Here is a 24,022-nt window from a genome sequence, read left to right on the forward strand (position 1 = left end):
GCCTTCAGATCTGTGGCATATCTGCTTCAAGGTTCGATGTGCTGTGCGTTCAGAGATGATCGTCTGCATGAGAAGTTATTTGATTTACTGTTGCCTTGTTAGCAACTTTAAGCAGTCTGGCCATTCTTCACTGACCTCTGGCATCAACATTTTCACCCAGAGAACTGCCTTTGACGGGATGTTTTCTGTTTTCCAGACCATTCTCTGTAAACCTTAGAGAGGATTTTGTAGGGGAATCCCAGTTGATCAGCAGTTTCTTAAACCAGCTTATCTGGCAACATCAACCATGACATAGTCACTGAAATCACCTTTTACACTATTCTCATGCTCAGTTCGAGTTACTGCCTTATGATTGGCTCATTTGATATTAGTATTAACAAGCAGCTGAGCTGGTGTCACTAATTAAGTGGCCAGCGAGAGTGGAGGGGATGTTTTTTTTGTTAGGTTTTCTTAATTTAGTAGTTTTAAATAATTTAGTAGTTTTAAACAACGAAAATTAATGCAATAACTAATGAAAAATACAAATTTGCATCACTGATGATTATTTTTCAAAGATAGTACAGATAATAAAATACCAGACTCAGGCACATTTTTTTGTCCAAAAAGCTGGTAAAATGTGTCACAACTAACAAAAATGTAAATATAATATGAAATATTTACAAAATTAATTAAATAATTATTTAATAATTTGGTCGCTGGTCATAATTAATTAAATATTTAATTTTTTTTTAGGCATGATACAACTGGGAGCTTAATAAATAAATACATACATAGTAAAGTTAATCATTTTCATGACTACTGTTACTGGAATACCGCTTTTATTTTGAAAAGATCACAATCAGACCGGACGTATGGAGGAGTTCCGCGTTTAAAGCATAAAGCTAGCTTCAGACAGACTGAAGGAGCTCACTGTAGAAGAGGGTCTAACCGCTGGCTTGAAATCTAAAACATGCTGACTTTACTGGCGGAAATGTAAAGACTTTATTCGGAGAAGAGGCGACAGAAATAACCGTTAAAAGAAGGCCAGAACAGCTGAGGCGGTAAGTTAACTGATCAGATATGAAGCTAAGTTATGGAGCTGTGTTAAAGTTTCTGTTTTTAGAGTTTCGTTTTCAGCTGCTGTGAATTGTTATTGTTGGGACTTCAAGACGGTCAAAGTGACAAAAAAATCCACCGTCGGGTCCAGTTAATTTGATGTTTTACTGTACAGAAAGTAGCAGGGAGCGGATTTAAAGTGGCGACTGTGATGTGATACTGAACTGTTTACCTCTGAAACTATGATTAGCCTGGACTTTCCCATCAGATCACATGATTTATTAAAAGTGAAATTATCAATTATAAAGGTCACCGATGACTGTTTGATTTACCTGAATGTTGATCCTTCCTGTTGTTATCCTTCCTCTGCCACTCGTGTCCTTTTTCAGTGTGGATTGGCCATTTTTGGATTGATTTTTAAAATAATAAACAAGGTTGCAAGTTTTGCACCTAGCTATTTTTTATTTTTTTTATTTAAGGATAAGTATTTGTTAAAGTATATTAAGTATTTAATCTGTGAACACGTGGAAAAGTTGTGATCAGGCGTTAATACTATGTAGTTGAAGAACGTCTAAAAATCAGGTGGTAACTCAGGTAATCACTGTTATGAAACCATTGTGTTTGACTTCTGTGTATTGGGTCATTTCATCAAATTCCTTTTATTTGACCAGCTCACATAAAAAAATAAAATAAAAAAGAAACTATGGAGTGATGCCCTTCATAATAGGAGTTATGGGAAAGGTCAGAAAGTTCAGGTCCCTGCTGTTATTAGACTTCTCAAAAGTCATTTTTCAAGTGAAGACGAGGGCTCAACTTCTTAGGTGTTTTTATAGCATCATTTTTTGAGAGTCAATTTAAAATTTGTTATGTAGAAAACTACTTGACCTCGTTCCTACAGATGTTTTAGAGTAAATACCTGTTTTTGTGGCTCTCAGGTATGGAGTCTTGTTTTGCCACCATAATAAAGATTAATACTTACTATCTCAAAATTTTTTTTGTTTTTGTTTTTTTTCACTGGCAGAAACAACTTTCCACTCTTATTCCTGATTTAGTTTTCTGTGGGGAACCTTTGTAGAGCTTTTGTATAATTTCAGTAATCTGCTGACATTTTTGGGTCCTTATATTGATGCTGTGGTAATGATTTATATATTATCTTTATTTATCCTGATTGTTATTGGTAAATACAAATCATCTATAAAAACTGCATGACTGAACTTTGACATAGTAGACACACCAATAAGCTGGACATCTTTAACCCTGCAGGAAAGCAGGGTAAGATAGACAGAAAACAGCCCGAGGCCTCAAACGGTCCCTGCATAACAACGTGGAATGAGGCGTGGCTGGAACCAGCAGGGGACCTGCTCTCCACCTGCAGACAGCCACACCTGCAAAGCTTTATTACAGTAGTTTACAGATCATATTTAATAATAAACTGAGTGTCTTGGTCATCTTAACAAAACGCTATCGGAATTTTGAGGTTTAATGTATTTTGAAATTTGGAGGTTACACTGTGAGTTTAGCTTTTTGATCTCCTCTGGCAGTCTTTGCTGAGTCTCGCCGCACATTAATGTGACTTTTATGTTTTCCTCTAATCAGTTATTTCTTTTACAAAAACCGTCTCACAGACCGAAAATAACAGCGAATTTGCAGTGATTTTCCAAACCAAATAAATCAGCTGATCCTCGATTTTGAAGCCCTGGAACGATCTCTAAAAAGTTCTCTTCTCTTTCTAACAGCAATGAGCAGCAGTCCTGCGTCCGTCCAGATGGACGAGGCCAGGAGAAGAGCCCAGTCTCTCCTTTCGTCCTCGGGTTCAGCTCAGGAAGTGAAGGCCGACGTTCAGACGATGGCCACTATCGAGCTGCCTCTGTCGGAGAAGTACCGCCACGTCTCAGCTGAGGTTATGCTGAAGGAGAACTCGGCAGGTCGTAACAAACAGGAGGTAATCTTTTCTCTTAAACGATCGCTTTAGTGCAGTTTGATGTAACATTTCTGTGTCTGTTTGATCCCCAAAGGTCTACTCAGTTTTTTTTTTTATTAAGGAAAAAAGATTTTGTGACACTTATCTTTGATTTTTTTGGATGAAAACAAAGATGAAGATATCCACAGGGGAGTGAAAAATTATCTTCAGCACTGTGGCTTCTGTTAGTAAATTTGTTCCAATCTTAAACTGCTACAGTAGCTTTGCATCATTCATTATTCAAAATAATCCTTATGCATTTTACACTGGGACTTGACAGTTCATCCTCTGTCTGAAACGAGCTGTTAGCCCCTCCCCATTTATGTCAGCTTGTTTCTGTTTGGTTACCCCTCTGTAAAAGATTTTGAGAAGGCCGAATAGGGATTTCCCTCTCTATTATGTCACACAGAACCAGGAGCTTAAAATAAAGTCAGTGTTTGGAGCATTTTTCTTTTCTGTAATCAAGTTTGAGTATCGATATCATGGGATATAGCAAAACTGCATCACTTCAATGTCTATGACATAGAGAAACAGAAACAAGTATTAGTATCCTGGATGCTTGTATTGTATTGCATAGTAATTCACAGGAGATATGAATAGGATAGGATATGAAAGCTCTTTTTTTAACCTGCATTTGATACCAGCCTCATCTGCTAGCTGTGATTCATTGTAACATTGTTGTTAACTAAATCATCACAAATAATTCATTTGGATGGAATAATGGAGGCAAACTGATTAACATCAATACTCATTTTTCTTCTCACCAGGTCCTGGAGTCTTTGAATCGATTCATCAAAGCCTTGAGCATCCTGGAGAAGTATGGCTGTAACCTGACCTCTCCCACCAGACCCAGATACTGGAGGAGTGTCAAGCACAACAATCCTGTTTTCAGGACTACAGTGGATGCCATCAAAGTGAGGAAAAAACTCCATTGTGTCCAAAGATTGTGCAGAAACTTTGACTGAGAACCTTTAAGTTTTGTTTAAAAGATTAGGATTGAAATGTGGGTTTTGGTCCACAGGGAGGCCGCAGAGTCCTCTATCTCTACGGTTACACTAACCAGCAGGTCGACGGCCTCAGCTTTCCCGACGAAGTCGAGGATCCGGATACTGAAAAAGTCGCAGCGGTGACGCTGGAGGTCATGACGCTACGCACGGAAGTGGATATGATAGTAAAGGTTTGTATCGACTCCTAAGCAGATCTGATCATCGGTAACATGTGCGTGCAGTTTTGATGTTCCATTTTCTTATGTTTGTTTGTTCAGGGCACTCATCCTCACCTAGAACACTTCAAAGAAATCATCCCATTCGTCATCCCAAAGGTGTGTACACGTTTCAAAAGGCTGTCGGCCGAAAAGTTCATTTAAGTTCATTAAAGATAAAAACAGGCTGAATTAAGATAATCTGTTTTTTAATATTTGTCCTTTTCAGACTTCATTCGTTTTGTTTGTCATGCTGATATTTATTTATTTTTGTTAAGGCTCAGATGGTGACTGACTCTGTGGCTAAGCTTCCCGTAGAGGAAAAGAAGCAGCAGCAGCAGCAGCAGCAGGGGGACAAACCTCTGATCCTGCCTCTTCCTCCTAAACCTGCTCTGGTGCCAAAACCTTCAACAGGTCAGCTACTGCCACACCTGATGGCCTGGGAGTTTTTATTTTATTTATTTTTTCATTCCAGCAGTTTTTCTTCTTAACTCTTAACCAAATTAGTTTCTTCTTCATTTGATGCCACAAAGTTAAGAAGCTTTTTTAGAAACTTTGCTGTGCTCCGAAGCAATTTATAAACTTTGTATAGCATTTTTGAAGACGCACAGTTATGGTAAAATAAAAGTACACCCTCAGGTCTAAAGTTTCCATATCACGTATTACACTGCGTCATTACGTTAAGAACAAAAACAAGTATGGCTTATTTAGAAGGGTTGCCAGGAGAACGCCTCTTCTCTTTAAGAAGAACATGGCAAAGTTGAACACGTCTAAACAAACCACAGGACTCCTGGAACAATGTCCTTTGGACAGAGTGGGCCAAACTCAGCATATCAGCACAAACACCTCATGACACCTACCGGGCACAGTGGTGGAGAGGAGATGATTTTGGGATCTTGCAGACACTGAGTAAACCATGAACTCTTCAGTATACCAATGTATTTAAGAGTCAAATGTAAGGAATATCTTGTGGTGTTGTTTATCTGAGGATGTATTTAAATTTTGTGAAAAATGGCAACGACCTGATATGTTTTAAAAATGTGGTCTGTTTCGTGTTTGTCTCCAGGCTCTGCTGCAGTGAGCGGGTGCAGTTTGTGCGGCGGAGACGCGTCTCTGTTTTGCTCGTCATGTGACAATCCACATTTCTGCGACGCATGCGATGACCTCTTCCACCGACACCCCAACAGAGCCAGTCACAAGAGGGACAAATTACAGCAAACCAAACAAAGTAGGCCGAGTTACATCTGCAAAACAAAAGTCAAACCTCGGCTCTGCTTGTTTTTTGCTGCTTACTGTTTTAACTCTTCGTCTTTTTCTTGCAGACACCTGCACCATCTGTGGAATTTCTGCTGTCCATGCTCGTTGCGCCACATGCCTCCAGAGGTTGTGTCTGAAGTGCGACAAGCTGTACCACTCCCACCCTGATCGTAAAGGGCACAACAGGACCATTACTACACCTGCTAAAACATCCAGGTGAGAAGAGAAACCCACATTCAGCTCTTTATTTGGCAGCAGATCAAAGCCAGGAAGGACACAGGCTGGATTTGTTCACCATTTCCTTTGTTACAATAAAGGATCAACTTTGTTTGATCAAAACTCCAAAGGTTTTTGCTGAGAATCAAACACCAGGGTCTCTAGAGATCCCTGAAATGTCTTAACAATGTATTTTATCACATCTGGGGATCTGCAGCTGTGGAGGAAATGAAGATTAGCTGAAGACGTGTTCTTGTTAGGAGCTGAAAAAAAATGTTGTCCTTCTCCGCTGCTTTTCAGCCCGTCTCTGTCCCCGTGGGAGTGCTCTCACTGCACTACAGTGAACGAGATGCGAGCCGTTCTCTGCACGACCTGCGAACGGCCTCGACTCGCCACAGCTGTGTCCACTGTTCTGGAAAGCACCATGTCACTTCCTGCATCGCCGAATGCAGGTAAGAGCAAAGGTTTACACACGCAGCAGGTTACAGGGTGTCTGTGAATTAACACATTTGCTTATAAAAGGCCCTATAGAGTTTAAAGTTCACTTGCTTATCCACCCTCTTTGTTATTTTAGAAAAAGGGGAAGATCCAAGTGTAAGAAAAAATGGTTGGAAATTGTTATTTATTATTATTGTTCTCTGTGGTTGAAACCAATTCCTAGAAGTTCCCACTAAGGACAGGAATCCCTGTTTTGAGGATGAATGAAACTTAAGATATAGCTTAAGATAAACATAGTATTTTTTGACTTATTTGCCCACACACTCAGGCAATATTTTTTAAAGGTATTTATAGTAAATTTCTGTATTTTAAAAGAGCTGAAACCTTTCAAAATTAACTAAAGCTTTCAAGAGAATAACATCAAACACTATGCGTTTGTGGTTAAAGAATTCATGCACTGCACTGCATGTAATACCAGGTTGTATCACTAGGGGGGTGCCAAGGGTCAAGGTCACCTTTCTTTTAAACTAGGGAGGTCATCAAGGTCACATCAGAGGAAATCTCTTAAATATGAGTGGGCAGCTGAAAAGAGATACACGCTGGTAACTGGTGCCCCCTGGTGGTGAAAGGAATAGTTCAAGCCTCAGGAAGTTTTGTCTTAAATTTTATTTAAGGTGCCATTAAGGTTGACTTAAAGGCTTAAGTTTAATTTTCAGACGCCCTGTGCCCTCGAGTTAAAGTAGAAATGCTTTTAACTTATTAAAAGCACAGAACTTTAACTTATTATGGAGGAAACATTTGTTTTTACATAAAAATTCTGCATAATATGTTAAAGTTTGAAAACTATTTGATTTGAACTGAACTGTGTTGGTGCTCGTTCTCTCAGAGTGGCAGTGTAAGAGCTGCACTGTGATGAATCAGGGCAGCAGCATCCTCTGCGAGGTGTGTGAGCGCCCCCGTCTGGCCACTCGCCCTCCGGTCTCCTCTGACATGTCCATCCTCAGATCTCTGTCTGACGCAAAGGTTTGTCTCCTGCTGCTGATAACGCTACTAACCTGTTTCTTATTTTCTCAGTCTTTACTGTGCTGAGCGTTGGCACAGACTGAGACTACAGATTCCTGCTGAATGAAAACCTTTTCTGTTAGTCTTAGCTCTGCGGGGAACACATTTATCTACAGTCACTTGTTGTTGGGTTTTCAGTGAAGTAGAGAATTCATAAGAAGACCGATTAATGAAAAACATTAATTTGCTGTTAAATTATTCTGCTGATTAGATGTTTCTGAGATGTTTTTGGCTAACTCATGTTGTTGTTTCATCGTATGTACAATATATTTAGGTTTGACCTTGTTTGTAAGACATTCTACATCAGCGATCCCCAACCCCGGCCCACAGACCGGTACCAGTTACATGAGTTGTTTGGGCCCGGGTGTGAAATTTGTGTTTCAGGGTTTTTATCGTTAACTCAGTTTCCCTGGGTCTTTTCCCGTGTTGTAGTTGTGCGTCTTGTTTTGAAAGAAATATTTACATATTACCATAGCGACCAGAGAGGAGGATGTAGTTGGCGCATTTTAGGAGGACGCTGCTAATAAAGTTACACAATTACACAGTGAATTCTCATTTATTATTATATTTACAAAATACCACAGTTTTTGTCTTGGGCGTAAATATTGTCTGACATTAAACCGGTCTGTGGCGCAGAAAACGTTGGGGACCGCTGTTTTACATGGTAGCCTCTGTCTTACACCTGCTGTTCTTTAAGCTTAACAGCTGTACCTATCTCTAGATATAGTCAGTTTTTCTTGTATTAGTCAATAGACCAGGATCCATATTGTCATCATCATCATGGTCAGGATCATTATGACGTCCTGAATCACCACCTACCAATCAGATATCTAGACCTTGTCCACAGATAGTAGGAGGACTTAATCCTTTTTTTATAGCATTAAAGTCAAGTTTAAGCTACACATGAAAATATTACCATAATGTCAGACATAACTTAAAGCACGAATGCCATTCTCACTTGGATTACACTCAGGTTAGTTTAAGTGAGGATGGAGGTGTCCCAGCAAAGCCTTTGAAGTCATCAGTTTTTGTTAGTGTTTGCTTTACATGCTTTTCTTTCTTCTTCTAGCAGTGGACCTGCCAATTCTGCACCTTCGCTAACACCAAGGCCTCCACAGTGTGTGAGATGTGCAACATGTCCCCTAAAGATTCTGGTGGACTTTCTCTGCCCCAGTCTCTCCAGCAGACGCCGTGCGGACCTAAGGACCGGCCACAGCCGAAGCCCCGAGTCAACCTGGAGCTGAAGAGGCAGAAGACGATGAAAGAAGACGGGCTCGCTCTTGTCCGTCACATCAGAGTATGGCAAACGTTTCACACAGACTCACCTCAAAACATTTAAATGACATTTTTCAAAATAAATTACAATATTATAGAATTGAAACGCTGGAAAAGAGAAGATGCATTACGTTTCTCATTCACAGGAAGCAGAACAGCGAGGCATTAGCCCAGAGGAGGTGTACGCCGCTCTGGGCGCGTGCGGTGGCAGCAACGTTAACCCCTGTGACTGGCTGACCTCAGAGCTGCCTCACCTGCTGGATGAAATCTGCGCCATGGCCGCCTCAGTCCAACTGAACTACAAAATGGGGCGTGTCGGGACGCAGCCCGTGCTGGAGAGAGACGGAGGCGAGTCCGAGAAGAGCGGTCCGACCTCCATAGGTGACAGCATGAAGCTGTCCAGAGCTGAGGCCAAGTTGGCGTGGCTGAAAACAGGAGGAGAAACTGACAAAGCCGTGAGAGAGCTGCTGAGAGACCGCAAAGAAAAGGTGGGACAATTAAAAGCACATTAAAGTTTTAAATACATATTTATTGTTAAAAGAAAGTATGAACTTTTCTTCCTTCTATCTCAAAAAGGACTCTTTTTATTTTTAACCTTCATACTGCAAATATTTTGTGAATTACGACAGAAAATTGTTTCTTTTGATTTAAGAAAATCATTTGACACACCTCAAAATCCAAAAACGTCTGTTTGCTTTTCTCCACAACATGTGGTTGGTTATAACTTAAACTTCACAGGGATTAAAATGAAAATGTAAAAAATCCAAGTTGTTGCTGGGAACTTCCCAGTTTTCACTACACTGCTGGGACCTCTCACCTGTTGTTTGGTGAGATTCAAACCTCTTTACTGGTGAAAGAGCAAATGCCTGTTTTTAATATTGTTTATCAGCAGTGTAAAGACTCTTGATGTGAGTCTTTTATGTTCACTGCAGCCATTTAAAGTGATTCCTTTGTTTCATTGTTTTGTTTTTGTTGTTCCTGCTGGGTGAAGATGAAGGAGCTTCACTCTCTGGGCTTCCAAGATGTGGCCCAATGCGAGGAGGCCCTGCGGCAGAGTGGAGGTGAGATGCAGGGGGCTTTGTCTCTGCTTCAGCGCCCCCTGCTGGAAGCTTTCCACCAGCGAATCTGGACAGCCCAGCCCGAGCCGCCGATTGATCCCGCACACCCAGACAAACAGGTTTGACTAGAAAGAGATTTTTGTTTTGACGTGTATCTTTTTCATTTTAACATAAACCTCTGTGCTGACCTGGCTTGCTCCCTTCAGAGGACGTGCAGGCGGCTGCTGGCATTGTATGACCTGCCCAGCTGGGGGCGCTGCGAGCTCGTCCTGTCGCTGCTCCAAGAGCCGGGTGTCAGCTACTCCCTGGAGGATGTGGTGCAAGCCGTGAAGGAGTCACATGACAGAGATTTTATCAGGCGTCTCCTCAACAACGAGTGCCCCATCTGTCTGAGCATCTTCCCCCGCAGCAAGGTGGGTCATCGGGGAGAGCGATCTGTTTCCGCAGCAACCAGTTATGTTTAATGCACAGCTCTTAAAGTCTCTTTCTTTTCCCCTTGGTACTCCAGATGCAGTCTCTAACGTCCTGTCAGTGCTCGGTGTGCCTCGAATGCTTCAAGGCCCACTTTACCATCGCCGTGAGAGACAAACACATCCGAGACATGGTGTGTCCCAGCTGCTGCGAACCCGACATCAACGACCCAGAGAAGCTGGACAGCTACTTCTCCACGCTGGATATACAGGTGAACTCAGAGGAAATGTGCCGGAAATGTTAACGTGAAAAGTCCTAAATAGGATTTTTAACAAGAGACACCAGATGCATCTTTAAACAGGTCATTTATTTTTGTTACAAATACATGACACAGAGCATATTTAAAGTAATAAAAGGCATTTCTGAGCAACACTTTAGCTCAGTGGATGAGCAAGAGACCACGTGCCACATGGCACTAGTGCAGCAGTCCGGATTCAAATTCCCTCCCCACGCCTGTGAAAAGCTGTTTTCACACGTTCACTGAGCCCTGAACTCTTCTAGATATTTCCTGTTGGAGGCGCATGTGCATCATATCACATAATAAACACTTTGACCTGCACTCTCTCTGCTACAAAGTCTGTGCCGTGTCCTTTTGTGTTGATGTGAGAGAAGCACAGGGGATAATGGCCGCTTGAATTAGTAGTAAAGTGGGTGTCCTGCCTCTCTCAGCTCCAGCTGCCTTTGCCTAAACCTCAGAGTATTTCCACAGACGACAACATGCCTGATGTGAATTGTCTCCTGCTACATGTGAGAAATAACTACAGACAAAGTCTCAATCATATTTCCCAAAGCCTAAACAGATGTGCAATATAAACAGCTGTATAAACAGATTAAGCGTACTATAATTATTTACTCACGAACTGCAGCTTGAACATCTTTTCCTGACTGTATGCAAGGCTGTGGGGAACACTTCAGGGGCTTTTAGTGTCGTCTGCAGATACAAGGGCCAAGATTTCAGTTTGCATCTGATTCTCCATGTGATCATAAGTACTTATGAAGAAAATATGAAACTGGGGTTATTTGTGGGTTGATGGGAGAATGGAGCTTTGTTTCAGCTATTAAGACAGAATTTGATCTGTAAACAGATTTTTAGCTCTTTAAGATATTCTTAGAAGATGCTGTGGATTGTAATCATGCATGATAATTGCATTTATCTCAACATAGTCATTTTTAAACAGGGTGAAGTGCTCAGAGGGGGAAGATGTTTTGTTTAAAGTGCACAAAATGACATTAAACTAGTATCAAAACCTGCAGCTGTTTTTCGTCTTATAATAACGACGCGGCGACGCCTCGTGTCGTGTTTTGTTTTCCAGCTGAGGGACTGCCTGGAGCCTGAGGTGTACGACTTGTTCCACAAAAAGCTGACCGAGCACGCTCTCATGAAAGACCCCAAGTTCATGTGGTGCTGTCATGTGAGTTCACCGTAACGCAGTCTGCTTGTTCGTCCCTGTCGTTTAATCTTCTTAACAATCAGATTTCCACCCTGTAATTTGCATTCCATAGTTTTCATACAACACATAATTTGGGTTATTTTAAGCTCCGTCTTTGAAGCCTGGATTTTATTGACAGTGTAACCAGACAAGGACAGACAATCCTTGAACGCACCTCAGAGTCAAAATAATCTAGTTTTATCCTGTAGTTGTAGCAGTTGTTTGAAATTTATATATGGAGTTAGATTAAGTAAAGAAACAAACTAATTTTCTTGAAAACATTAAAAGAATAAGGAATTAGGAACTTTGGATGTTAGTGCTGTAGATTACAGTTGTTTTTTTTGTTGTTGTTTTAGAAAATAATCATTGGCCTGTTAACTTACATGAAGTGTGGAGGAAAAGTTGAACATCCACAAACACTTTGTGTTATTTCAGCCTTTGTAGGTACTTTAGTTTAGTTTTATGATACAAGTTAAAAAAAAAAACGCAGCCAGTCCTGGTACAGCTGTATTCTCTGTTTTCTGGATGAGCACATTATTGAAATGGATAAAACACCACATATGATTTCATTTAGAAAGTCAAAGAGCCTCCTGAGTCCACTCAAATCAGCGGCCTAGTAATGGACTGACATCAGGTGTATTGGGGGGGAAAAAAAATCGAAATCTTATCCTGTTAAGAGTAAATCAATAAAAAAAAAATCACATCAGCTCAGATTTCTGCAAATTGTGGGAGAGAAAATCACAGAGCCACTGCCAGACCGGGCACGCTGGACGATTTTTTATTTACTTATTTTTTTTCAGGCAGGTTTGTTACACTGTCTCTTTGACGCCTGTCACATGTGCTCAGTGTGAACCTGCTGTCATCAGTGAGAAGAACGGGCTGCTAATGGCCGTTTTCCCTTCATTTTCTGCAGCCGTGTATTTACTGATTATTTAAAACCAAGCAGAGATCTTTTAGCCTTTTCTAATAGGGATTTTTAGCTTTATTGCATTTCTCTTTCCTGTCTTTCTCAGTGCACGTCTGGGTTTATCAACGAGGGAGACCAACTGAAGGTCACATGCCTGTCTTGCCACAAGAGTTTTTGTGCTCAGTGCAAGAAACCTGTGAGTATAATCTGAAATATTTTCCGTTGTGCATGGGAGCTGTCTATCTTATCTTACATTTGATTAAAAATAAGGAAGAGGCCTCAGAAGTTTCCACATGCAACCTTGAAACTTTGCCACTTCAGTACAGGAAGCACTCAAATCATTAACCCCTTCTCTGGTCACAGTGGGAACCTCAGCACCAGGATGTGTCCTGCGAGCAGTTCCAACTGTGGAAGAGGGAGAATGACCCGGAATACCAGAGACAGGGACTGGCTGGCTATCTGAGAGACAACGGAATTAGTAAGGCTTGCCAGAGACTCGACCTAAAACCACAACCACAAGTTTCATTTCCATGTTTGGCTCCTCTGTTTGTACATCAGTCAGCTTCCCTCACCACACACAGACACACAGTTTGAATGTGTGCTTTCATCTGTTCCAATTGTTCCTGTTTTCGCTCTTATCTCATCTTCCTGCAGCATGTCCTCACTGCAGGTTCCAGTACGCTCTGACGAAGGGCGGCTGCATGCACTTCAGCTGCTCGCAGTGCAGGTACCAGTTCTGCAGTGGCTGCAACAACCCCTACCACAAGGTGAGGGTGAATTATAGGATGAATGTTTGTATGGTAGACAGCCCCGTTTTTCTTTGTCATATCAGTGGCATGTAGGCTTGAGCTCCAATTCTCCATAATATCACAGCTCTAGAAAGAGGGCTGAGCCTGTTGGGAGGATGTGCTTTGTATGAGACAAGCTGCAGGTTGCAGTCTCATTTGTTTCAGGACACATCCTCTGGTTCATTCGTCATCTTCTAATGTCTGGAAAATTCATACAATTTGGTTTAAGACTGATATATTTAGACAAAGATTACACATCTTAAAGTGTTGCAATTTTTAGTTAAAAGTGTAACATTTTCTTTAACCTGACTAAAACCTGCTGCTCCTTTTTTTGCAGACTAAATGTAAGCCTGACTGCTCTCTCAATTGCTTGCACGCTCATCACCCTCGAGACTGCCTCTTCTATCTTAGAGACTGGGAGCCTCCCAGACTACAGGCGTTTCTACAGGTGAGACGCTCACGTATGTATGTTTCTTTGCATTGTTTGCATTATTTGCATTGCTGATTGTTGTACAGGAAGCTGCAGCCGACCTACGTGGATTACATATCAGCTGACAGCTGTGCCGCTGAATCCACCTGGCTCCACTCTCTAAAATATCCTGCTCCACCTGTCCTCTCACAGCTGAGCTAAAAACCACAAACCACACATGTATTTTCTTCTGCTGTTCACCCAGTAAATTGTTTTTATTTTAAACTGTTGCTTTCCATGAGAGATGGTTCAGTTCCTGTGTTACCTGAAGCAGATGGCAGTCGGCCATGAGCTGAAGCAGACAGCGGGCGAGAAATGTTTGTTCATACTGACAGGAATCACAGAGCGCTTTACAGGAAATAATCTGAGACAATGCAGAGTTTAAAGAATTGAAATGCATTGCAGAAACTTATAGTAAGGGAAACAGAATCAAAATGCAGAGTATGAACTGCAGAAAAGCAGAAACTGCCACAAAACATGTGACTTAGCTGACCTTTAGGAGGCCTCTGGGTCAGCTGACCTCAGGTGAATATTTTAAAAGAGCTCAATTTCACTTTCTTAAAGCTGCACTGGAACAGGAAGCCGGCGAGTGGTGGATCTGGTGTGAGACCCAGTAGTGAGCCTAGCAGCAGCATATTAAATGACCTGCAGGTGATCCAGGGCAGATTAACCAGAAAAAACGTTGATATTCGAAATGGAATATAAAAGCCACTGAGGTGTTCGTTGGCAGGGGTGACACGACGCCACTGTTATGAATGAAACTTGTCACAGTCTAATAACTCCAGCCGTACTCATCCTGTCTGTTTAACATATTATTGCACTGCCATCACTTGTATTTGTTGTTCCACAGTCTCTTTATCAACGTCATTCATCACAACAGCGCAGCGGTCACAATCTGTTTGCTTCTTCCGACCAATAACACCGGGCGCTAATTACATGTGTCTACCTTAAATACAGTCCCATAAACACACCATACTATAAAGTGACCCTTAGTAGCACACATAAGGCAACAACACAAAAAATGTCTCCCACAACAATATTTAAACATTTCTCGTTTTTTTTTTTTTACCCTGACTCCAGCTCATATCTCACTACCAGTGGGATTTAAGTAAAGTCGAGCAGCGTCTTTCATACAGATGCTGAAAGTAAAGCTGTTAATAGATGATAAATGTTATCAAAGAAATCATGAGGAGAAGAAGTGAATAAACAAAAGGACCGGTGAGGAAATGCTTTGTCTTGGGCTCTCGCGATGATCAGGAGAAAGAGGTTTTGGAATAGTTAAGTTTGTGTTATTGTGACTTTGTCCCACAGAACCACAGATAGTTTTCTGGCTTCAAAGAGGTCCATTTTCTTTTTAGTGTGCTCTCCCCGCAAACCAGCTTACACCTTTACAGCTTAATTATTATTAATTGTTTGAGCAGCTCTGTGTACTCTGTCAATGTAAACCACATTATCCAATTTTCTAAATGTATTTCTAATATAATGCACTTTGACAAAATAATGTAATATCAGCTGTGTTGGAATGAAGATATTTAAGGTCATCTGGAGGATAAACTGACTGGCAGTGGAAAAAAAGGGAAAATGATTTGATTGTAAAGGATAAAACAAAATGTCCTTGTGTTCATACAGTCCACTGTGCCAGATATAGTAAATAGAGCCTATGTCCTGTTGTAAATAGAACTTTGTTTGTGCTTGGTGTGTCCCCTCCCCTTTGAGTCACCAGGGATTTGGCCTTTTGACAAATAACAACACAAGTTTTATTTTGTGATTTATCCTCACTAATAACTCGTCTCTTTGCGGCTCTATTATATTTATAAGTAAGAGGTGGATGGTATGTGAGGGTTTGTTTAAACCTGATGAGCTCGTCCCCGATCTAAATGTAAACAGCGTGTTTATTGATCTGTTTTTCTGCCCTTAGAGGAGCGGTGTGGAGTTCAACACGGATCCCTCTAATGGAGCTCAGACCGGTAAAACAGTTTTTTGTGTTAATGGGAATCCTGGCATGACTGAACAATTTCTGAAAATTAAGTGGTCGGATTTGCTTTTCAGGATGTTTAGAGAAGCGAAGTCGGATGCTGAGCATTTCATTTCTCATTTGTGCAAAACAAAAACAAACTTTGGCAATAAAAGCATTAAAAGAAAAATAAATGCATTCACCTTTATTCATGCATATCCAGTTCACAACAATAGTTGTGAGGGAGTGTTTTATATTTTACCATAGACTTTACGATATTAGAGAGTCAATCAGAACAATCGGAAGATCCTCTTTGAGCAGCATTTAGTGACAGCGGGGAGGAAGAATATTCTTTAAACAGGAAGACACAGTGCAGGGCAGCCATCTGCTGCAACCATAGAGAAACAACGGAGAAAAGAAACTGAGTGACATGCTGCAATAGCATCAGGCTGTTTATAGGCTCAGGGTGCGAGGGACTTCCCACAATGCACTAAGGGACGGTTCAGGGTCACCTGATTCAGCCCTTATTATAAGCTTTATCATAAAGAAAAGAGTCTAGTCTTAAAAGTAGAGAGGGTGTCTGTTTCTTAGATCTTTGAAAATCGATAGCAGTGTATTTGTTTATGATAATATCTGAAAATTGAGCTCTGTAAATAAATACTGCGCTACATGGATAAAAGTACTGGGCCTGCTATACACCAAACAGGAGCTGTTATGAAGCTGCTGGTGCACAGCGTTTGTGCTGCTGTTAATGGCGGGGGAGGTTTGCAGCTCGGCAGCTATGCCTCAGCACATGGTGTAATCCGCTCTTTAACGGTCAGGCCCGACACCAGGCCGAGTCGCTGAGGTGCCTAAATGCTTCCTCTTCAATCGGATTGTGTAATATTTCAGAGGGAAGACATTTCACAAACAGACTTGCTGCTGTGGTGGCATCCTGTTGCATTACCACACTCAAGCTCCTCAGAGCGAGCCATTCCTTCCTAAGCGTTTGTAAAGGCAGACTACATGGTGAAGTGTTCGATTTTACACACCTGTGGCTCAATACTTTGGTCCATATGGTGTTTCATCACCCTCATAGTAATGATGATAATGTTGCTCATATTCAGTAAATAAGGAGTTTAGACATAAGAAATATTTAAATGGATACAAGATTACAGCTGATGTTTAGGAATGATGTAATATGACAGTGATGTTGTTAAGGGGCTGTTAGTTCTAGTGTCCATGCGTAGGAATGCAGGTGGTATTTAATAAATGAGCTCTAGCATGAATTCACTGACTGTTTGTTGTTGTTGTTGTTGTTGTTTTGTGGTTTTTATATACATTTTAATTGACTTTGTGTTTTTGGTGCAGATGAATGTGGTGTGATGGAGCAGAAGGATGAAGGCGGTCAGCAGGTGGATTCACCGTGTGGCATCAAAACACAGCCGGGACAAGCTGGACTCTGCGAGTGAGTGAATCTGTGTTTCCACGTCCGCTTCCTTTTACAGTTTTTCATGCATCTTAATTGCTTCGATGGAAGTTTCAAATTAGAACGCCACTCACAGCGCTCTTAGGCTAATTCCTGTTTCAACATATTGGATTTTCTCAATATGTTTGTACGCGCTGCTGTTGTTTCTACACATGAAGATGTTTTGTCATTGTTGTGGTTGCGGTTCTCATGTGATTTCCACAGCTCATCAAAACCTGTATACTGTCCTGCATTGACCTGTTGTGTTCAAAGAGTCAAAGCCTGTCAGTGGTGACGGTGAAGCTTCCCATCAAATAGAAGCATGTGCTCTCAGTCTTGTGTCACATGTGCATGTTATAGCACTGCTGATTACACATAATTGTATACTGTACATATATGGAGTATGGTTTTATTCTACTAGGCAGTTGTTGGTGTGTATTTTTTCTTTGTCCGTACCCTGAAGCTTGTAGCATCACAGGTGATTTGTGACACAGGGGGAAGTGATCGAGATACTTAAATGGGAGTTTTGATGACTGAGGGCCAGCATAAACATAAAGGTTCAATCAGCACTAAAGATTTATATATATTTTTTGTCATGTGTAGAGATAAGCATTACATTGAATCGGGTGTATTTTTTCTAACTCCAGCACAAAGGTAGCGGCTCTTATTTCCCTTCATGCCCAGTTTGCTGTTTGTAAGGATGAATGTTTATGCTGTGATTTGCACTTCTGTGCTGGTTTATGGTTTTTCATTTAGCACTGCAGTATGTTAGCATGAATGGAACCGAGGCTGAATAAGATGTCGTTTCTTTGTTTGTAGCCAGCAGGGACACACATTGAGAGTTTAATAAAACTTGAAGACTCCCTCATCGTGTAACCTCTGACACTCTTCAAGTCCCAGTTTGTCCAAATTGGGGTTTTTTTCTGGTTGCTAGTTTTTTTTCCACTCCTGTCGAATCTTCTTTTTAAACCAGGAATTTGCACGTGGGAGAAACGCTAGTAATGTTCGCTTTTGCTCCCACTGTGATCTGTCTGACCTCATGATAGAAATATGTGACTCTTCAGTGGCTCCATTATGTTCAGCTATGCCTCTGTCTGGTGGTGTGTTGTGACATCTTAAAGAATTTCCGCTCAAAACAGCTGCCTGCTGCAGCAGAAACATCCCTCCAAGAGTGATGACATAGAGCTAAACAATGAAGTCCCTAAAAAGCTTCCAATTCAACTTCTAGTTCAAGTTGAGGTTCAACCGTAAAAGAAGTTTTAATGTTGTTTTATGGAAACAGTCTGCGACATTTGAGACGGCGATAAATCATACACACAGGTGCAGAAACGTCTTAACTTCTGTCAGAGAGATTATCAGGGTTCACATTCAAGAAATCCAGCAGATCCGGAAAGACAGGATGATGCTGGAATTTCTTTTCTTGCATTGTTCAGTCACTTCAGCCTCTTCAGATGAACCACTACGTACGCAGGTCCTCCCCAACACTGAAACATTTTACAAATTCCAATACATACCAAAGTTTAAAGAGAAACAAAATGAGATTTAAAGCCTGGAGCGACTGATTTACTGTAATCTCATTAGAAGACGGTAAACTGAGACGAGTTCAGGAACAAAGACGCCGTAAAAGAATTCATCACCACACCAGGTATCTGCTCAGAGCTGCCAGGAACTGGCTAACATCAGCTTTTTCCTTTTAAAACCCAAAGTATGATTCAGAGAGTAAATCAGGTCAGGCAAGAAGACACACCAGTTTGAACTGTTTAGGTTCACTGTCACGGCAACATTTGTGGCAGCAGTTTCCAAAGAAAAGGGCCACTCTGCACTGCCTGCTCAAGCAGACTCAGCTGAACGGCAGCTTGTGAGTAAAGTGGTGGTCAGATAGTTTCCTCACATGTTGGTCGAGACCCAACACAGAGTCAATACTGGGATTGTTCAGGTTGTAGCTGAGTGAAGTCGTTTCCAACACACCGCCTAAAAATCAAAATCAAATATTGCAGGTGAATCTGTGCCTCCTTTGATGAAGATAACTTCTAAGATTCATGTGTGTTCCCACAGTAAGCACTACAGGGAGTACCTGGTGAGCCTGATAAACGCTCACTCTCTGGACCCGGCTCTGATCTACGACCTCAACGAGGTGATTCGGGCCTGTGAGAGGTACCAGGTGGACGTACAGCGAGGAGAGGGCGAGGAGGACAACGCTTACCAAGCTCGACTGCTCAAGGTGGGACGCTGATGAATGTATTCATGCACACAGACAAAGAGAGTTCAGTAGGACTGGGCACTTTGGATAATTCAGGGGAAAATAAAGAAACGATGACCAAACCAAACCAAAAAATGTCCTATAATTACTCTGAGAATGTCAATAAAAGCAATAACAACTAAAAGAAAAGAGAAAAAGGGGATTTAAAAAAATAATTAAAATAAAAATTTCTACCCTAACCTACGGTCATTATCTCTGGGTAGTGACTGAAAGAATGAGGGCTCTCCATAGAGACAGAATGAGGAGCTCGGTTTGAGCATGCCCTACCAGGAGGACGCCCCAGGGCCAGACCCAGGACCAGCTGCACAGATCATCTCTGTTGGCTAGCTTGGGAACGACTCGGTGTCCGCCAAGTCTGGTTGGATGGAAAGTAAAGATAGTATAAATACAGTATGAGAAAATATAATTAAATATAAAGTATATATGTAATGCAATGCTAGATAAACATAGCTGATTTGAAAATAGCTTATAAGAGAACCAGAAAAAATCCATCAAACTTAACTTATAATTCATATAAAAAAAATACATCAAATAAATAAATGAATGAATATGAGTGAATGAGGCTAAAATCAAGTTTATTTATAAAATGTTCACAGTAAAATAAAATTACAGATGACCAAGAAAAATTAAAATCAGCTACAATAATAAAACATCCAGCATTACTTTATGTATTTAAAACTTTGAAAAACCAATTAAAATTACTACAATCATCTTTAAGTACACTAACAATGTGAAAAACATTAGGAGCCACTAAAAATATAAAAAATAAATCTTGGAAAAAGTATATTTAAAAAACCAAAACATGATAAAATAGAATTCAAAGGTACAATACGCTTTACCAAGTAAAAACAAAACACCGGAATAAAAATATGACTCATAAAAATTCAAAACAAACTCCAACATGGACACAAAGTTACTAAAAATATGTGATCATGGGGAGTCACACGGCATCTGTCCTTAAAAAAAAAGCAGAAATGAATTTAAGGAAACTGCCTGTCAAAGCAAGTCATATGTTTCTTCTGCTGTTCGAAGGCCACTCTCCACAGAAACCTTTACAAATAATTACTCTTTCTTAATTGGTTGAGATCATGTAGCTGATTTCTGTTCTCCCCACAGAAACTGATGGAGGTTCCTCTTGGAGAAAAAGTTCCTCGAAACAAATGAAGACTTCCAGACTTTTTTCCACCCAGATCCACATCAGAGGAGTGTACTATGAAGCACGCTCAACAAAGCTGGGCTTTCTCCGCTTTAGCTGGCTTGACAAAACCTAAAATCCCAGTCAGAGATAACTGCTGCTTCTCAACTTTCTCTGTTAATGGAAGCTTTCTGGTCTGGGCTCACATTAAAGGTGGTGTTTGACGCATTATTTCACAAGATGATTGAATGCCATTTACGTCAATCAGAGGTCACTGAGAGAGATGAATGATATATTTTAAAAGAAAATGAAGCCAAAGATGAGTGCCACAGAAAGCTTTTAGCCTTGCCTAGAAAACCTCAATTTTAACGTGACAGTAGCAGATGAGAGCTTCTTCTCGAATGATCAAACCAGACAGTTTGTAGCATGTGACCGATCGCGGACTGAAAACTGGCAGCACAGCAGCTGATCATATGAAGGAAACTAAAGCTGTAATCTTAGAGAAATATGAACAGGTTAAACACAGAAAACAGACTCAGTAATGCTCCATCATCGGGATACAATAAATATAAATGAAATATAAATATTCCATTAATTCAACAGGCTTTGTCGTTTAATTCAGACTGAATACAGAATAATAAAACTGCTGTAAAACTCCAGGAAACGAAGAAAAAAAGCTACAAATAAAGTTTCTCCTAAAAATCTGCATTTAATGATTGATGCTTATTATTTATACTGTCACTAAAAACACTGAGCTCCACGGGGAATGGATGCACTGTTTCAGGTGATTTCATATGTGCTTTGGTGTAGCTGCAGCATAAATTACCATGGCGATGTAGCCCTGTAAGAAGAACAGCAAGGTTTAAAGCTGACGTTAACTCCATAAGCAGAGTCCTGCTTTCCATAGAACAGGACCAGGTTGCCTTAAGCATTAGTTACCATGGTGATCTAGCAGGTTAAACTGAGCCTGTGGTCACTGAGGTAGAGCAGGTGTGTGTGTGTGTGTGTGTGTGTGTGTGTTAGAATAAAAGCGCTGTATGAATGTGTGTGCTTGAAGTGAATGAGGCTTGTAGTAAAAAGCACTTTGAGGGTTCATGTTCATTTAAGAGATCCACCTTCATCACAGTGAAAACTCTGACTTAAAGCTCGCCATGCCCAACTAACCAGTTTATCTCTTTGTAGTACACCTCTCTATATTCAGACTGTTTTTAATTAGCATGTTTATTTTATTTTAAATGTATTGGAAATTTGTTGTTTTATTTTGAAGGAGATAAACCTTTGGAATGGGTTTTTAAAAAAATCATTCATTTGTGATTTTCTTTTGCTCTCACGTCTGGTGCCTTTTAGGTAGCAGTGATGCACAAATTTTAAGATTTGAAAGGAAATAATTTGTGGTGTGGAGCTGGCTCTTGATGTAATAAACTCTCAGTTTGATTTATCCAGTTAAAAAAATGGAAACGTCTGTTTCAGAATAAATGTACGTTTATTAACCAAAATGGTTTTTTGGGGTTTTTTTTGTTTTTTCAATCTTTAACATTTTGTCTGAGAGTTTCTAGTTTTTTCTGCTTTATAACCGATGGGTGGAGATGAGGTTGAAAATCATCTCAATAAATAGAATGATTATTTTAACAAAAGTGGAGTTACTGATGTCCTTTGTTTTGACAGATTTTGTGGTGTTTTCATTAATACAGTTAATTTAGCCAAATGTGACTTTTAAAGTGTTGTTTTTAATGATAATTTAAATGTTACATTTGTGAACAATAAGATTACAGGTTAGTGTAAAGAAATGATACAAACTTGTGTAAGGAGAGGAGATTTCCTCTTTTTCCTGAATGCATCAGCACCGCTACTTAGAAACCCTGTAGGCGAAAGCAAAACTGTTATCAAATATAACATTTAATTAATTCTGTATCAAAGAAAAAAGTCCAAGCTAAAACTTTAAGTTCACACAAAAAAGAACTTTTTAAATTTAAAATGTAAAGTACATCTTATGTTAGTTATTATTCTGTGATTGTATTTCAGTGAGATTCATTTGTTTTACTTTAAGGATAAGGAAAACCATTCAGAGGGTTTAAAGAACATTTACTTGAATTTAAACACACTACAGTGAATTGATGGTTTGGAGATTTAGTATTTTCTTATTAAAAGGACCTGAAGGTAAGGAAAAAAGGCACAAGAATAAAGAATAAATTAATCATTCAGTCAAAAAAACATCATTGAACATTTATAGAATCTCTGCTGTTAGTATATATATATATATATTGATCCGGTGTAACATTATGATCACCTGCTTAATATTGTGTTGGTCCCCATGTTGCTACCAACTGTTCAGTCCATGGATCGGACTTGTTTGTCCAGCACGTCCCACACGTACCTGATTGGATCGAGATCTGGGAAATTTGGAAGTCGAGTCAACACCTCAAACTTGTTGCTGTGCTTCTCGAACCATTCCTGAACCATTTTTTGCTTTGTAGCAGTTACAATGCTGAAAGAGACCACAGCAGAGGTGGGATCAAGTCATTGTTTTGCAAGTCTCAAGTCTTTATCCTCAAGTCTCAAGTCAAGTCTCAAGTAATGTCAGGCAAGTCAGAGTCAAGTCTCAAGTCACTGGTGTAAAAGTCCAAGTCAAGTCACAAGTCTTAGAACATTTTTTCAAGTCAAGTCTAAAGTCGTAAAATTAATGACTCGAGTTTTACTCGAGTCCAAGTCATGTGACTCGAGTCCACACCTCTGGACCACAGCCATCGGGGAATACTGTTTCCATGATGATTGTGGATGAACATGACCCTAAACACTGCTTAGGTAGGTGGAAAGTGTCAAAATAACATTCACTTTGTTGGCAGGACTCAAATTCCCAGCAGAACATTTCCTGAGGCATCGCACTGCCTCTGCCAAAAAATGACTCGTTGGCCTGCAATCTGCCAAAAACATGTCAAACATATGCCTTATGAATACTATCACATCATTTTGACCCAGAAAGAATATTCCTATTACAAGGTAGAAACTTACGCTTATGGTGACAAGTTAAAACAAGATCTAAGGACCTTTAACTACACTCTTGTATAACTGTTTGACTGTCTGGACAAGTTACACAAACATCAATCTAAATATACACTCACTGGACATTTTATTAAGTACAACTTGCCAGTAATTTGCTAATACTTGCTTTTTCATGGTTTAGATTCAACAACTTGCTGGAAACATGCTTCAGAGACTTTAGCCCTTATTGACAAGATAGCATCACAGCAGCTGCAGCTTTCTAGGCTGCTGTGATGTGAATCTCCTGTTCCACCACATACCAGAGTTGCTCTAATGGACTGAGGTCTGGTGCATGTGGAGGTCACTGGGTAGAGTGAACTCATTGTCATGTTCAAGAAACCAGCTTGAGATGATCTGACATTTGTGACATGGTGTGTTACGTCTGTCATAAACATAACATTTTCATCCAGATAACTGCTGCCCACTGGATATTTTCCCTTCTTTGGATCATTTTCTGTAAGCACTAGAGATGGTTATGTGATAAAATCCCATCACATGAGCAGTTTCTGAAATACTCACGCTAACTATCATGCCACATTCAAAGTCACTTAAATCACCTTTCTTTATTGATCTGATGCTTGGTTTGAACTTCAGCAGGTTGTCTTGGCTGTGTCCACATG

General features: G+C 40.3%; 1 protein-coding gene across 2 annotated transcripts; it reads left to right on the forward strand.

The window, feature by feature from the left end:
* Positions 1-845: 845 nt before the first annotated feature.
* Positions 846-21,859, forward strand: LOC101472240 (E3 ubiquitin-protein ligase RNF31). 2 transcript variants are annotated; one of them, XM_004551789.4, is made up of 24 exons: positions 846-1,040; positions 2,772-2,977; positions 3,763-3,909; positions 4,017-4,172; positions 4,260-4,316; positions 4,475-4,610; positions 5,263-5,424; positions 5,519-5,669; positions 5,970-6,121; positions 6,994-7,130; positions 8,239-8,466; positions 8,591-8,932; positions 9,436-9,621; positions 9,709-9,915; positions 10,011-10,184; positions 11,287-11,385; positions 12,417-12,506; positions 12,674-12,788; positions 12,965-13,077; positions 13,436-13,546; positions 15,486-15,534; positions 16,872-16,968; positions 19,024-19,189; positions 20,345-21,859. In XM_004551789.4, the coding sequence occupies exons 2-24, from the start codon at positions 2,774-2,776 to the stop codon at positions 20,390-20,392; spliced, it is 3,327 nt and encodes a 1,108-aa protein (XP_004551846.3). In that variant the 5' UTR covers positions 846-1,040; positions 2,772-2,773; the 3' UTR covers positions 20,393-21,859. The 2 variants fall into 2 exon arrangements, with proteins under 2 accessions (XP_004551846.3, XP_004551847.3); XM_004551790.4 differs by having other exon boundaries at positions 8,242-8,466.
* Positions 21,860-24,022: the final 2,163 nt, after the last annotated feature.

The sequence above is a fragment of the Maylandia zebra genome, linkage group LG9 (assembly GCF_041146795.1).
Source record: "Maylandia zebra isolate NMK-2024a linkage group LG9, Mzebra_GT3a, whole genome shotgun sequence".
Taxonomy (NCBI): domain Eukaryota; kingdom Metazoa; phylum Chordata; class Actinopteri; order Cichliformes; family Cichlidae; genus Maylandia; species Maylandia zebra.

What these genes read in the sequence shown, in the direction of transcription:
- LOC101472240 (XM_004551789.4), top strand. Translation starts at nt 2,774, where the DNA reads ATGAGCAGCAGTCCTGCGTCCGTCCAGATGGACGAGGCCAGGAGAAGA. An exon ending in GACTACAGGCGTTTCTACAG is followed by an intron (nt 13,547 to 15,485) that starts GTGAGACGCTCA and finishes TTCTGCCCTTAG; the next exon opens with AGGAGCGGTGTGGAGTTCAA. An exon ending in ACCAAGCTCGACTGCTCAAG is followed by an intron (nt 19,190 to 20,344) that starts GTGGGACGCTGA and finishes TTCTCCCCACAG; the next exon opens with AAACTGATGGAGGTTCCTCT.